Here is a 16068-nt window from a genome sequence, read left to right as displayed (position 1 = left end):
TGGTCGGAGATGACCTAGAGGAGGAAGGAGGGGAAGTCATAGCGGCAGCGGTAAGTGTTGGGGTTAGGGCTGGAGCGGAGGTGGACGATGGTGGTGTCGATGGCGCCGCACATGTTGGAGAGGGAATAGCGGGAGGCTAGGGTTTTGGCGGAGAGGTGTGGGCGAGGCGCGAGAGGACCATGGCGACGGCGTAGTCGAAGGGGAGGGAGAGGTTGGAGAGGGCGATGTGTGTCGAGAGGGTTCAATCTTGTGAGAGTGCCCACCAGAGTGTTGTGTCGAGAGGGTGAATGGGCCACGAAAATTTGGCTTGAGTTTTACACCAGTTAAATGAAAAACCTGATGTAGAATAATATTATCAATCGAATTTTACATCGGTCAGAAATAGACCCGATGTAGAATGGTTTACTTCTTTAATTTAATTACAAGATTACCACCGCTTTTTCTTATTTACATCGTTTATAGAGAAACCGATGTAGATGTAATGATGTAAAATAGTAATTTTGTAGTAGTGCATAGAATTCCTTTTTCACATTAGTGACAATTTGTAACAAAATACTTCCTTTGGACCATAATTTTTTTATGTTTAAGGTTTTTGCACACCCATAAAGAAACATTTGAATGCTAATACATTAAGTCTCTCATTTAATATCTTAGAATATGTAAATTATAGTTATGAAATAAATATTTATCGTCAAAAAAGAGTATATGTAGAAAAAGGTAATTAATATCACTTAAGATGCATAAAACATAAAAGAAAAATTAATTAGAATAAAATAAGGAGTCTAAAACATTAAAAAAAATATATTATGGTTCGGATGAGGTATAACTTACGAAATGATAGAATTAAAAATGTAAAATGAATGATTCTTGGAAAAAATAATTTATTTAATTTATATATTACTTTCAAATCCAAAAGTTACCTAATACTAAAAAACCTAAATAACACTAAATATAAATAACAAACTCATACATCTACTATTATTCTACAAATTAAAAACATTATTTTTCACCCAATCTAAATGAGCCACTAAAACACATATCTATACGTTTTTAGTCCTTCATTCTTGAATCACTTCTAACTCCAAAGGACGTCTTGTTGAAGTGAGTCCACTAGTAGTAGTGGAAGTCGGTGACTGAAATGGATTAGGAGGCACAATTAAGGACTCTTCCTCTCTTGTTTCTAGCATTTGTAGGACAGCTTTTATGGATGGACGGTTCACTGGCTGCCACTGAATGCACCAAAGTCCAACAATTGCTAGTTGCTTTGCAATTTTAACATCACCTTCATCCTCAACATGGATATGTACATCCCCATCAACTAGGTTATGGATCCAATCAGGATACAAAACATGTGCTGAAGACATGTCTACATTTTTCCTTCCTCCAACCATTTCTAACAACAACATTCCATAACTATAAATATCAGACTTATAAGACACATTCCCAAAGTTCCTAGAGAAAACTTCAGGTGCAATGTACCCCAAAGTTCCCCTAGCAGCTGTCATGGACACCAAACTAGGATTCTTGGAACACAATTTGGCTAAGCCAAAATCAGAAATTTTTGGATTAAAGTTGTCATCAAGTAACACATTGTGCGGATTGATGTCAAAGTGAATAATGGGATGGTTACAACCTTGATGAAGATACTCAATCCCTTTAGCAATACCATGAGCAATGTGTTGCAGCTTCTCCCAGCCAAGGAAATGTTCCTCGTCATCTGGTGGAAAAATGAAGCTTTGAAGGGAACCATTTGGAAAAAAATTGTAGACAAGAGCATGATAGGTCCCTTCTGCACAGAAGCCAAGCAAACGAACCACGTTGATGTGGTGGATTTTTCCCATAATTGCCACTTCATTGATGAACTCATTCCCTTCTTTCTCAGTATTATCGAGGACCTTCACAGCCACCAGAATCTCATTTGAAAGTTTTCCTTTGAATACAGCCCCATGAGCTCCTTCTCCTAACTTTTCCTTAAAACCACCGGTGATTCTTTTCAGATCAGCGTAGGTAAATCTTGTAGGGTTCTCTGCCCTGTAATCCTCTAAGAACTTGTCCACTCTTGCTTGGTCTTCTTCTTTCTTTCTAAAATAGAGGAAGATCTTAAAGAGGGCAATGGCCACCAGCCCCAAAAGAATCGAACCTACAATCACACTAGGAGACTTAATTTAAAAGGTAGAAAAAAAAGAAAAGAAAAAAGAACCATATGAAGTAGTCTTCTTGTCTCACCTGTAGTAGCGAAAATAGATGATTTGGGAACGTGGATTCTTTTCCGTTTGCAGTCAAAACATTCTATGTCTCCTTCAGTGTTGTTCTTCCATTTACATCTCTTGCCTTTTGCTTCGCACTCAATACAATTTTTTTGGGACCATCTTAATTTGACAAAATTTATCTCCAGGTAGTATGCGTCGATTGGCGCAATGAAGTCGAACATCTTGGTACATGATGTTAGATCCAATTCGAGGATACTGTCTTTTGAACTAGAAACGAAAATCGGACAAGAGATCATATCTTGTGAATATGACTGCATGTAGTTTCTGAGGTGTCGATACCCAATGGAAGAACAGTTGAAGAAGCTCAATAAGTTGCCTCCTCCTAGCAGTCCATCATATGTTAATTCCAGTTGGTTATGATGAATAACAAAATTGTTGATTTGCAGAAACTTCTTAGGAAGGCAATTTTCGGGGTCAGTCATCCCAATTACGTGATCTTCGTAGTTTATATAACTGACAAGGAGTTTTGTTGAGGGTAGCACAAGCATGGTCTCATTTTTTTGATTGCAATATAGACAAAGATGTTGATCGCCACATTCATCGTGCGTCCCCTTCACGAGTTTGAAGGGAAATCTAATAAGCGGTTCGTTAGGTCCACAAGACAATTCCCTGCACTCGTCCTCACCGCTCCCATTTTTGATGAGAATAAGCATTAGCAACATCATCATCATCATGAAATCACCTTGTACAAGAAGCACACTTGCCATCCCGCAATGCAGAGGTTTACTTTCTTTGGAAAAAAAGTTGATGTTAACAAACCAAACTGGGTGGTATCTTTGAATTTAGTTTAAACACCTTTTATGTTTTGTTTAATAAGTTGTGGAAAGCAGGAAAAAATTGAAAGGTACCCAGAGTCATGTGAAAACAAGCCTTTCTTGGTTCCGAGGTTGTAAGTTTTGTCCGAATACATGTAAGTGTGATTTTATTTATGTTAAAATAATACTTGTAAATAAAAATTATATTTGTACCGGAGAGACCGTATCGGTCACGTGAGCCAGCACGTGCATATCGGTCACGTGAGCCAACACATGCCATTTCGTCAGACACCCATGCATAATGAACCGCGCACAAACATTAACGTCAGCGTCGGCTCGGCATAAGGCCGAAAGCCGACAACAGTCCATTAACAACTATCGGTTCGGTTTAATGCCGACACAGACCACCGTCACCCATCGAATCAGCTCGACCAAATGCCGAGTGTATAAGACCCAAAAAAAGGCATATGTCGGCCTGATCAACAACCGAAAGGATATAAGCTGCCAAGTACTGACCAGTCGGCTCGGCCGTTTGCCGTCCCGCCAAGTACTGACTAGTCGGCTCGGCCGCTTGCCGAGAGGTTAAACGGATTATAATATTAATCACAATTAGGAAAGGTAAGTACATGATTAAAGCCTAACAACCGATTAGTACCGTATTACCTAATTTGATAAACATCTGAGAAGGCCCATCACGTTCAGGCCCACGTCAGATGCTATAAATAGGTCACACATAACGAGGTATGTCACTGTTCATTAATTATCCTAGAATATCGTGCTTGTCCTGACTTGAGCGTCGGAGTGCCTTTTGCAGGTACCTCCCCTCCTACACAAAGAAGTCCACTGGAAGACCCTGGTTCGGCCCTTTCCCACTAAAGAGTACGAGTGTGCCCTCAGACAGGTACATTTTGGCACCCACCGTGGGGCCGAACCGAGAGACATAACATTAAGAGACCGAGAGTTGATAGGATGGTAAAGACAAGGAAGACCAACATGGAAGGTCATCAGTCCCAAAAACATCAATCGGGGGCTAACGATGTCGAGACAATAGAAGAGACAAATTTGACCGAGATGATGCAATAGTTGAAGGAAGAAATGGCCGCCATGAAGCAGCAACGAGAGAGAGACGCTGCCGAGATGGCTGCCTTGAGAGCGGAAAACGCTACCTTAAAGAGTCAACACCGGGACCCCACCTGGAAACCCTCTGAGACGACCCACTCTCAGGGATCATTCCACTCGCACGGTCATCACACCTCCGCCCCATATACTTCTGCCGCGGTCCCAGACATCCATGCATCGATCGGACGACCGACACAGCCAATATCGGCCGGAGCACACCAACACCCGTTCACGGCAAGTATCATGCAGTCGACACTTCTTGACAATTGGAAGTCTCTACCCCTCGACAAGTACGACGGCACCACAGACCCAGACGAACACGTGGACGTGTTTTTGACACAGGTAACCTTGAGCTCCACGGATGACGCCGCGTTATGCTGTATCTTCCCGACGTCTTTCAAGGGACGCGCGCTGAGTTGGTTTACCCGACTTCCGGCCAACTCCATCGATTCATTCATCACATTGGCATCTCAGTTCACGGTTCAGTTCGCTACCAGCCGTCCTCACCAGCTGACCTCGTTGGCTCTAGTAAGTATTCGTCAAGAGCGTAAGGAGTCCCTACGGGCATTTATGACCCGATTCAACAAGGCAGCCTTGGAGATCCGAGACCTTAACCCTGTTGTCGCATTGCACCACCTTACCACCGCTTTGAAGCCGGGTCCCTTCGCTAATAGCATTTTGTAGACCCCTAAAATTGTCCGGGTCGGAAACAAAGCTCAAAGACTCTCGAAGACCGAAGGAAAGTCAGCCGGAAGGACTCCTGGAAGACCCTAGGATGATTCTTTGTAGGTCTAGAAGTCTTAGAGTAGCTTAGAATAAGGGTGTGCGAGGATTGGAGCTCAATACACCCTCCTAGAGGTTCAGTACGGTCGTACTGAGCCATTTGAACTACAATACGGCCGTAGTGAAATCAATACGGCCGTACTGAAGTTTTTGAACTTCAGTACGGCCGTACCAAATTCAATACGGCTGTACTGTAGTTCAAAAACTCAGTACGGGCCGTAGTGAAATCAATACGGCCGTACTCTGAAGTTTTTGAACTTCAGTACGGCCGTACCAAATTCAATACGGTCGTACTGTAGTTCAAAAACCCAATACGGGCCGTATTGACCTCCCAGGCCGTATTGCGCCTCAATCCTATAAATAGGACGTCATTGGCACGTCCTCCCACACTTTTTCCACACTTCTGGACCCTCGTGCTGAGTATTCTTGGGTTTTTGAGTTATTCTCTGCCCTAGAAGTCTCTCCGAGAGCCAATCCGACGAAGTTCTTGAGTCATGAGCCATTAGCTTGAGACTCGAACAAGTCGAAGGGAAATCTCTTTGATTTCCATAGTAAAAATTATCTTTAGGGAAAGGAGTGAGCGGACGTGTAGTGGGAAGGAGCGCCAAAAAGCCTCCTAAACTTCGTTTTGAATATATAAAAGCCCGCTTCGAAGGTTTCTTTCCAAATCTCTTCTTTTACCGCTTTTATTTATTGCTTTTTGATTGTTGCATTGCATGTTTAGAGCTTTCATCATGTAAATATTTTACTTATAATCGTTTCTAATAAATGGGGGTAATTTAGTAACTTTACGCTATTATTTATGAAATAATCTGTCATAGGGAACCCGAAAGGGGCGTTGTGGGGTGCTAACACCTTCCTCACACGTAACCGACTCCCTTACCCAACTCTGGTTGTAATGGCCGAAGTTGATTTGCGAAAATCAATTGCCTTATATCTTTTTCCAATGTTTTGAGTAAAACATTGGTGGCGACTCCAAGAACCCCTTCTTTTTGCGAAAACCACCAATCCATGGAGGGTCCCGCTTGGGATTAACATGGATTGGTGAGAGTCATTTAAACAAAATTGTTAGCTCGATGAGGTCTCAGTTTGAGAATAAGTCGTTCTAACAATCCATCATTTTTCAAAACTTAAAAAGAGTCCAACCATCGTCGCGAATGCCAATGTCCGTTTCGGCGGGTGGCGACAGATGGCGACTCCACTGGGGAAGCCTCGAGAGTTAGTCCCATTTAGTGATGGATTATTTCTAAAATGATAGCTTAAAATTACTTCATTACCCCTCGCTTGTATGATAAAATGTTTTACCTAGTTGGCTTTAATAACTGTTGGATGTTTAAATTTCCGCAATCATTTGAAATATAAACTGCACACGAACCTTTGCACACAACAGTTCCCTCTATACCCGGGGGAATGAGTGGAAAGCCATAGGGAGTGGATGTTAGTACGGCCGGTTGTCGAATGGGTCTATAGGTGCCCGTAGACCGTTGTCGGAAAACATCACTCAAGGTGAAAACCATGAATTCGAGTCCGACAGTGCGTTGGAGCTTTCCATCGACTTACGACGAGAGGAATTGGGTCCCTATAATGGGGGCACCTTGGGGGCCTTGGACCGGTGAGAACAGTTAGAACCTCCTTGAATATGCACTTTTCTGCAGGATACCCCTACCTCGTGATTCGCTCGTGACTGTTCGTGGATGAGTGAATTGTTTGTGCATTGTTTATGTGACATTGTTTGAGCATACATTGCATTCTTTAAACATACAACATTCCCTTTTAAAATAAGAATAAATAGGAATAAGAATCTTCTATTACATGGTGTTAACATCTACCTTCATCACATTCATATAGGTAGTTTCCCTTTTCACCCAAAAAAATACAAAAAACAAAATACCCAAAAAAAGATATTTATCCAAACCAAGCAATATCATGCATCATCTTAGGAGCATCCTGAAAACATGATAATGCTTAGTTGAATAAACACAATGCATGCATATTCAACGCCATCATCTCATATCATGCACATCTCTCCTAGTAATTCATTAATAACGTTAATAAAAAGAAAGGATTAATCGTTGCGTATGTTCAGAATGGATCGCACGCCGTTTGTTATTAAGTGTAAGCCAACAACCGCGCCAAGCGAACGCACATCAACTCCGTTGTTGGTAATCAAGACGAATAAATGGGAAGGTCCGACACCGTTGAAGATTACTGTTCCAAGACCTTTTCCCTACGAATCGAATAAGGCTGTGCCATGGATATACGACATCCATTCTTCTGCCGACAGCGATATCTCTAACATCGCTGGACTTGGGGGCATGACTAGGAGTGGCAGGATCTACACTCCCGAAGATCTTCATGATAAAGCTCCCAAGAATAAAGGAAAGGAAAAAGAAAAAGAAAAAAAAACCGAGGAAGATAAAGAATCCGAGGAGGAGACCGGCGAGCTGTTAAAATATATCCGACAGAGCGAGTACTCCATCATGGATCAACTTCATAGGACGCCAGCAAAGATTACTCTGTTGTCGTTGATCCTAGGCTCCGAACCGCATCGACAAGCTCTGTTGAAAGTCTTGAACGAGGCATACGTGTTGCACACTATCTCCCAAGACAAGTTTGAGGGGATTGTTAGTCACTGTCGCCACCGGCCCGAAACGGGCTTTCGGCATTCGCGAAGACGGTCGAGCTCGCTTTTATTTTAGTTTTGAAAATGTATTGGATTATTAGAACGACTTGTTCTCAAACTGAGACCTTGTCGATCTTATCCAATTTATTTATTAAATGTCTCACCAATCCATGTTAATCCCAAGCGGGACCCTCCATGGATTAGTGGTTTTCGTAGTAAAAGGGTTCATGGAGTCGCCACCAATGTTTTACTCAAAACATTGGAAAAAGGGATAAGGCAATTGGTTTTATAAATCAACTTCGGCCATTACAACCAGAGTTGGGTAAGGGAGTCGGTTACGTGTGGGGAAGGTGTTAGCACCCCACAACGCCCCTTTCGGGTTCCCTATGACAGATTATTTCTAAAAATAATAGTACAAAAATTACTAAATTACCCCTATTTATTCTAAGCAATTATAAATTAACTATCTACATGATGACAGTTTAAATATGCACACAGAAAGCAGTAAAAGGAAAGACTTTAAGAAGAAACCTTTGAAGCGTGCTTTTATATATTTCGTAAAACTGGGAAGCTTTTTGGCGTTCCCTCGCTCTACAAGCCCGCTCGCTCCCTCCTATAAAATTTTGACTATGGAAATCCGGAGGATTTCCCTTCGACTAGGTTCGAATCTCCAAGCTAAGTGCTCGGAATTCCAGAACTTCGTCGGATCGACTCCCAGAGAGATTTCTAGGGCAGAACACTGCTCAAAAACCCCAGAATACTCAAGGAGGGAGTCAAAACTCAGTGAAAAAGTGTGAAATGACGTCCAATTGACGTCATATTTATAGGGAACAGGCCCAATACGGGCTACAGAATCAATACGGCCGTATTGAAATTTTTGAACTTCAATACGGCCGTATTGAGTTCAATACGGCCGTATTGAAGCTCAGAAATTTCAATATGGCCGTATTGAGTTCACTGCGGCTGTATTGAAGCTTCAATACGGCCGTATTGATTTCAGTACGGCCGTATTGAAGTTCAGAAACTTCAATACGCCGTATTGAGTTCACTGCGGCCATATTGAAGCTTCAATACGGCCGTATTAAGTTTAGTACGGCCGTATTGGGCTTCATTCCCTCCACTTCCTTATTTTAAGCTATTCTAAGACCTCTAGACCTACAGAGAACCCTCCTAGGGCCTTCCAGGAGTCCTTCTGGCTGATCTTCCTTCAGTCTTCGAGAGTCTTCAAGCTTTATTTCCGACCCGGACAATTTTAGGGGTCTACAGCTGCCCCCCCTTTACTTAGTCAAACGGTCTTTTGGTGTACCGGCTGACAAGTAAAGGAGTTGACCCAATTGTCCGGGGAATAAGCCATCCTTCCGACTTGTAGTGTCTTCAGGTGGGAAAATTGTTGAGTAGCCTCTCCAGGTTGAGTATTAGTTGTCGCCTCTCCAGGCTCATGCATACCTCGGTGCTCTCGACAACTGGGTAGCTGAGTACTGCCTCTCCAGGCCTGTGCATACCTCGGTGCTCTCGACAACTGGGCAGCTGAGTATTGCCTCTCCAGGCTTGTGCATACCTCGGTGCTCTCGACAACTGGGTAGCTGAGTATTGCCTCTCAGGCTTGTGTATACCTCGGTGCTCTCGACAACTGGGTAGCTGGGTATTGCCTCTCAGGCTTGTGCATACCTCGGTGCTCTCGACAACTGGGTAGCTGGGTATTGCCTCTCAGGCTTGTGCATACCTCGGTGCTCTCGACAACTGGGTAGCTGAGTATTGCCTCTCCAGGCTTGTGCATACCTCGGTGCTCTCGACAACTGGGCAGCTGAGTATTGCCTCTCCAGGCTGGTGCATACCTCGGTGCTCTCGACAACTGGGCAGCTGAGTATTGCCTCTCCAGGCTGGTGCATACCTCGGTGCTCTCGACAACTGGGTAGCTGAGTATTGCCTCTCCAGGCTTGTGTATACCTCGGTGCTCTCGACAACTGGGTATCTGAGTATTGCCTCTCAGGCTTGTGCATACCTCGGTGCTCTCGACAACTGGGCAGCTGAGTATTGCCTCTCCAGGCTGGTGCATACCTCGGTGCTCTCGACAACTGGGTAGCTGGGTATTGCCTTTTAGGCTTTGATATGATTTTGTCTCCACAGTCCACGATGCTGCTTCGACGGTTTTTTCTGATTTTGTGCCACTGAGGGCTGGATAACGCAGGGATCCGTCTAGGGGATGTGCAGTCATTCACAGGTTCCTGTGCCCCAACTTGCATTGCATTGTTGGTACCCATGGGGAATTTCTGACTCCTTGGGGTGTAGACACAGATGCTCTTTCTCTCTGAGTTGAGCGATGCCTTATGTTTGGCTGACGTCCTTTGACGTTGGTGGAGTATCCCGGTTTATCCTTATTCGGGTATCTCTTTTTGATTTTCTGATTTTTTGCTGCCTCTGTGTAGGCTGTTATCCGCTGGGGATTCTGGATGTTGATTTTGTCTCCACAGTCCACGATGCTGCTTCGACGATTGTTTTTGATTTTTGTGCCACTGAGGGCTGGATAACGCAGGGATCCGTCTAGGGGATGTGCAGTTACTCATAGGTTCTTGTGTCCCAACTTTCCATTGAGTAGTTGGCGCCCATTGAGGAATTTCTGTTTCCTTGGGGTGTAGACACGAAGATGCTCTTTCTGAGATGAGCAGTGCCTTATGATTGGCTGACGTCCTTTGGACGTTGGTGGAGTATCCCGGTTATCCTTATTCGGGTAACTCTTTTGGATTTTTGGATTTTGTTGCCTCTATGTAGGCTGTTATCCGCCAGGGGATTTTGTCATTGGTTGTGATTGGCCTCTTCTGTTAGGCAGATCATCTTGATGTTCAATGATAGGCTGAGAGCCGGATTCCGCTTGGGGAATGATTATTGATCTTTTCGATTTTTTTTTTCTTTTTTGAAAGAGTGCCTCTGAATAGGCGAATTATCTTGATGTTTGATGATTGGCTGAATGCCGAATTCCTCTTGGGGAATGGTTATTGATCTTTTTTATTTTTCCTCTTTTTGAAGGAGTGCCTCTTGAGTAGGCGACTGGGGATTTGAAGTTCAGTGTTAGGCTGAGTGCCAAATTCCGCTTGGGGAATGGTTATTGATCTTTTTTATTTTTCCTCTTTTTGAAGGAGTGCCTCTTGAGTAGGCGATTGGGGAATGAGGGATCTTATGTATCCCAGAGTATTATTTAGGAAGCCTCTGCAGGCTTAGCCTCACTCAACACTTGAGTTGGAGAGCTATCTTCACTGAGGAAGTTTAAGTCCTTTGACTTGGATATTCTGCTTGGGAGATCGTACTTCCATTGGGGATTTTGACGATTTTGCTTTGATAGCTCTCGCTGGGGATTTGTTCCGTGAGCTTGAGTTGAGGTTTCTCTGGGGAGTATTATTTCTGCGAGCCTCTCCAGGCTCATTTACTCTGTACAGTTGGGGGAGTATTATTTCTGCAAGCCTCTCCAGGCTTTAGTTATTCTGAGGAAGTATTATTTCTGCAAGCCTCTCCAGGCTCAGTTATTCTGAAAGAGTATTATTTCAGCAAGCCTCTCCAGGCTCAATTATTCTGAGAGTATTATTTCGGCGAGCCTCTCCAGGCTCAGTTATTCTGAAAGATGTGAAATCTTTGTCTTTTTTGTCGACTTTTGACTTTTTTCTGTATGTTTGCCTTTTTTGTCATTTTTTGGCTTTTTCTGTATTTTTGCCTTTTTTGTCATTTTTTGGCTTTTTCTGTATTTTTGCCTTTTCTGTTGTTTTTCGGCTTTTTCTGTACAGAAATGTCTCAGTTATTATGAGAGAGTATTATTTCGGCGAGCCTCTCCAGGCTCAATTATTTTGAGAGTATTTTTTCGGCAAGCCTCTCCAGGCTCAGTTATTCTGAGAGTATTCTTTCGGCAAGCCTCTCCAGGCTCAGTTATTCTGTGCGAGTATTATTTCGGCGAGCCTCTCCAGGCTCAGTTATTTTGAGAGAGTATTATTTCGGCGAGCCTCTCCAGGCTCAATTATTCTGTACGAGTATTTTTTCGGCAAGCCTCTCCAGGCTCAGTTATTCTGTATGATTTGTTGGATTTTCTGAATCTTTGCATTTTGTTTGCTGCTGTCATACACAAGCAATTTTTCTATTTTTCTATTTTATGCAATTGCCTCATGATGAGGTCTTTGAATGTGCAATTAATGTGCGCGATGCACAAAATGCAAGTTTAATTATTTTATTTTTGGAAAAAATGAATGGCTCCCCCTATCCTCTTCTTCTTGGAGGAATTTTGTCATTGATGTGAGGGAGGATTTCTGTTATTACCAATACGGCCGTTATTCATTTCAGTATGCCCGTATTGAATTGAAAATTTGTTCATAACCCTAATTTTGGTACGGGCGTACTGAACATGATACGGGCGTATTGTTTTTCTGAAGTTTATATTTTTTTGTTTTTGTTTTTTTTTGTTTTTTCAATAAACAGAGAATAAGTGATCTTCCAGTACACCTATCATCTGTATGCATGTATGCAAATGAGATGCACCTAATTCTATTTGATTCAGTTTTTCAAAAGAATTAACCGATGCGTTTTTGTGTTTGGATTTTGCCATTCCTCCAGACGGACTGTGCGCTGCCGACTTTCTGTAACCGAGGAATGATGCGTATTTGATTTTTGGTGTCATCAACCAAATGATTCTTCCCTTTCTTTAGAAGATGTGTCAACCCTCCTATTGACCACTATATCTCCATGTTTCCACTAGATTATTCAAAAATCGTTGGGACAAGAGAGAAAAGAAGGAAAGGGTATATTTTTCAAAAGTTTGTGTTTTAGAGGGGATTTTTATTTTGAAAAATGGTTTTTGTAAGAATGGTTTGGCCAATGGTAGGCTTAAGTGTTTAGGCTTGTTCGATTAAACACTTATGAAGTTAAGCACATCTTTGTTATTAATGATTGTGCTTTGACAACTTGGATAGCTTTTCTTGAGCCCCTTGTTGAATTCAATTGATGGTACCATCATGGATTTATTTTGTTTTTTTTCTTTTTTTGACGGCCCTAACTTTTGCCTAAAACACCCTTTTGTGATGTCTTAGCGGGCTTTTGTATTCATTTTGTAACCCTAACTTTTGCCTAGGTCACCCTTTTCGTGGGATTCCTAGCGGGTTTTTGTCTTCATTTTGTAACCCTAACTTTTGCCTAGGTCACCCTTTTGTGGGATTCCTAGCGGGTCTTTTGCTCTTATTTTTGCGCAGTCCCCTTTTTGGGTTTCCTGCCGAGCTTATTATCTTTAGGATTTCTTTTATCCATGATGGCACTTATTGATGCCAAGAAAAGGTGCTCCAAGCTGTCATGCACATTTCCACATAAAAATGATGCGGGTTTATTGTTATCAAGATGATTTTAACCTCATTTATGCTTATTCAAACAGGGTTAAAATAATGTGGTCTAGAATTTTATTGCAAGCGAGAAAAGAAGCAATAAGAAATAATAATGAATGATTTTATTATAATCATAGTGGAAACATGTGCCCTATCGAGGCTCGGGGGTCGGGCTGTCCCCGAGGAGTAATCTCTAATAGTCATCGGGTCTATATATCCCTATCAGAAGGAGAAGAGCACTTGATGACGACAACCGGTCTTGACGCTTGTGAACCGGCCTTCCTAAAGATCTGGCTTTAAAGAACGTCGAGAAGGATCTTGGTTCCTCTTCGTCCTTTGATCTTTATTAGGGTTGTATCCTAACCCTTGTTTCCCCGGATTGTCCTTGATAATGGGTAGCTCCGGGATTCCTTGGGAGTCCTTGCCTAATCCTTGTCCTGGCAAGTATCCGTTCTTTGTGAGCATATGAGCTACCTTCTTCATTTCTCGGGGAAATGTCTCAACATTGGCGATTTCCAATGCTTGGAAGGCGGTTTCCAAAGCTTCCTCTGCTGCATCCACATAAGGTATGTTGGATGGCTTGCTGATGAGTATGTCATCTTCAGCTTGCACGGTCACCAGTTTGTCACCCACTATGAACTTGACTTTCTGGTGGAGCGTAGAGGGTACAGCTTTCGCATCATGAATCCAAGGTCGGCCAAGGAGACAGCTGTATGCCGGAGTAATGTCCATCACTTGAAATTCGACGTTGAAGATAGTGGGTCCAATTTGGATTGGAAGATTGATTTCTCCCACTACTTCTCTTTTAGAACCGTCGAAAGCTCGAACGATCATGTTGCTCGGGCGCATTTGGACTCCCTTGATTGCCAATTGCTTGAGCGTTCTTTTTGGCATCTCATTCAAGGAAGATCCATTATCTACCAAGACTTTAGCGATGTGATACTCCTTGCACTTTACAGAGATGTGCAAGGGCTTGTTATGATTCGGTCCCCCAGCGGGGATTTCTTCATCGATGAAGGTGAGGTGATCATTAGCCTTGATGTGACTAACAATCCCCTCAAACTCGTCTTGGGAGATAGTGTGCGACACGTATGCCTCGTTCAAGACTTTCAACAGAGCTTGCCGATGCGGTTCGGAGCATAGGATCAACGACAACAGCGTAATCTTTGCTGACGTCCTATGAAGTTGATCCACGATGGAGTACTCGCTCTGTCGGATAAATTTTAACAGCTTGTCAGTCTCCTCCTCGGATTCTTTTTCCTCGGTTTTATCTTTTCCTTTTTCTTTATTCTTGGGAGCTTTATCATGAAGATCTTCGGGAGTGTAGATCCTGCCACTCCTAGTCATGCCCCCAAGTCCAGCGATATTGGAGATATCACTGTCGGCAGAAGTATGGATGTCGTATATCCATGGCACAGCCTTATTCGATTTGTAGGGGAAAGGCCTTGGAGCTGTGATCCTTAATGGTGTTGGACCTTCCCCTTTATTCGTCTTGATTACCAACAACGGAGTTGATGTGCGCTCGCTTGGCGCGGTTGTTGGCTTACACTTAATAACAAATGGCGTGCGATCCATCTTGAACATACGCATCGATTATTTCTTTCTTTTTATTAATGTTTATTAATGGATTACTAGGAGAGATGTATGAATGACTCCTAGATCTCTCCATGATCTATATGCATGATATGAGATGATGAGGTTGAATATGCATGCATAGTGTTTATTCAACTAAGCATTATCATGTTTTTAGGATGTTCCTAAGATGATGCATGATATTGCTTGGTTTGGATAAATAACCCTTTTTTCTTTTTTGGGTATTTTTTATTATTATTTTTTTTTTGGGTGAAAAGGGAAACTACCTATATGAATGCAATGGAGGCAGATGTTAACACCATGTACTAGAAAATCTTTATTTCTATTTATTCTTATTTTTTATTGTAAACAAGAATGTTGTATGTTTAAAAGGTGCAAATATATGCTCATACAATGTCACATAAAAAAATGCACACACAATTCACTCATCCACGAACAGTCACGAGCGAATCACGAGGTAGGGGTATCCTGCAGAAATGGTGCATATTCAAGGTGGATCTAACTGTTCTCACCGGTCTGAGGCCCCCAAGGTGCCCCCATTATAGGGACCTAATTCCTCTCATCGTAGGTCGATGGAAAGCTCCAACGCACCGTCGGACTCAAGTTCATGGTTATCACCTTGAGTGATGTTTTCCGACAACGGTCTACGGGCACCTATAGACCCATTCGACAACCGGCCGTACTAACATCCACTCCCTATGGTTAATCACTCATGCCCCCGGGTATAGAGGGAACTGTTGTGTGCAAAGGTTTGTGTACAGTTTGTATTTCAAACAATTGCGGAATTTAAACATACAACAGTTATTTAAAGCCATATAATAAATCATGTTATCATACAAGCAAGGGGTAACGAAGTAATTTCTAACTATTATTTGTTAAAAACAATCTGTCACTAAATGGGACTGACTCTCGAAGCTTCCCCAGCAGAGTCGCCATCTGTCGCCACCGGCCCGAAACGGGCTTTCGGCATTCGCGAAGACGGTCGAGCTCGCTTTTATTTTAGTTTTGAAAATGTATTGGATTATTAGAACGACTTGTTCTCAAACTGAGACCTTGTCGATCTTATCCAATTTATTTATTAAATGTCTCACCAATCCATGTTAATCCCAAGCGGGACCCTCCATGGATTAGTGGTTTTCGTAGTAAAAGGGTTCATGGAGTCGCCACCAATGTTTTACTCAAAACATTGGAAAAAGGGATAAGGCAATTGGTTTTATAAATCAACTTCGGCCATTACAACCAGAGTTGGGTAAGGGAGTCGGTTACGTGTGGGGAAGGTGTTAGCACCCCACAACGCCCCTTTCGGGTTCCCTATGACAGATTATTTCTAAAAATAATAGTACAAAAATTACTAAATTACCCCTATTTATTCTAAGCAATTATAAATTAACTATCTACATGATGACAGTTTAAATATGCACACAGAAAGCAGTAAAAGGAAAGACTTTAAGAAGAAACCTTTGAAGCGTGCTTTTATATATTTCGTAAAACTGGGAAGCTTTTTGGCGTTCCCTCGCTCTACAAGCCCGCTCGCTCCCTCCTATAAAATTTTGACTATGGAAATCCGGAGGATTTCC

The 16068-nt window shown here is 42.5% G+C and overlaps 1 protein-coding gene across 1 annotated transcript; it reads right to left on the bottom strand.

The window, feature by feature from the left end:
- Positions 1–864: 864 nt before the first annotated feature.
- LOC109814232 (rust resistance kinase Lr10) lies at positions 865–3563 on the bottom strand. Its single transcript, XM_029274546.2, has 2 exons — positions 2227–3563; positions 865–2140 (listed from the first exon to the last, which is right to left on the bottom strand). The coding sequence occupies exons 1-2, from the start codon at positions 2975–2977 to the stop codon at positions 1059–1061; spliced, it is 1833 nt and encodes a 610-aa protein (XP_029130379.1). The 5' UTR covers positions 2978–3563; the 3' UTR covers positions 865–1058.
- Positions 3564–16068: the final 12505 nt, after the last annotated feature.

The sequence above is a fragment of the Cajanus cajan genome, chromosome 9 (genome assembly GCF_000230855.2).
Source record: "Cajanus cajan strain Asha chromosome 9, NIPB_CcT2T_4, whole genome shotgun sequence".
Taxonomy (NCBI): Eukaryota; Viridiplantae; Streptophyta; class Magnoliopsida; order Fabales; family Fabaceae; genus Cajanus; species Cajanus cajan.
Note: the sequence above shows the minus strand (reverse complement) of the source record. Positions and strands in the feature narration are given on the sequence as shown.

Bases quoted from the DNA above. Each gene is read 5' to 3' on its own strand.
- LOC109814232 (XM_029274546.2), bottom strand. From the start codon at position 2,977: ATGGCAAGTGTGCTTCTTGTACAAGGTGATTTCATGATGATGATGATG. The intron at 2,141-2,226 runs GTGAGACAAGAA...GTGTGATTGTAG, and splicing joins ATCTATTTTCGCTACTACAG to GTTCGATTCTTTTGGGGCTG.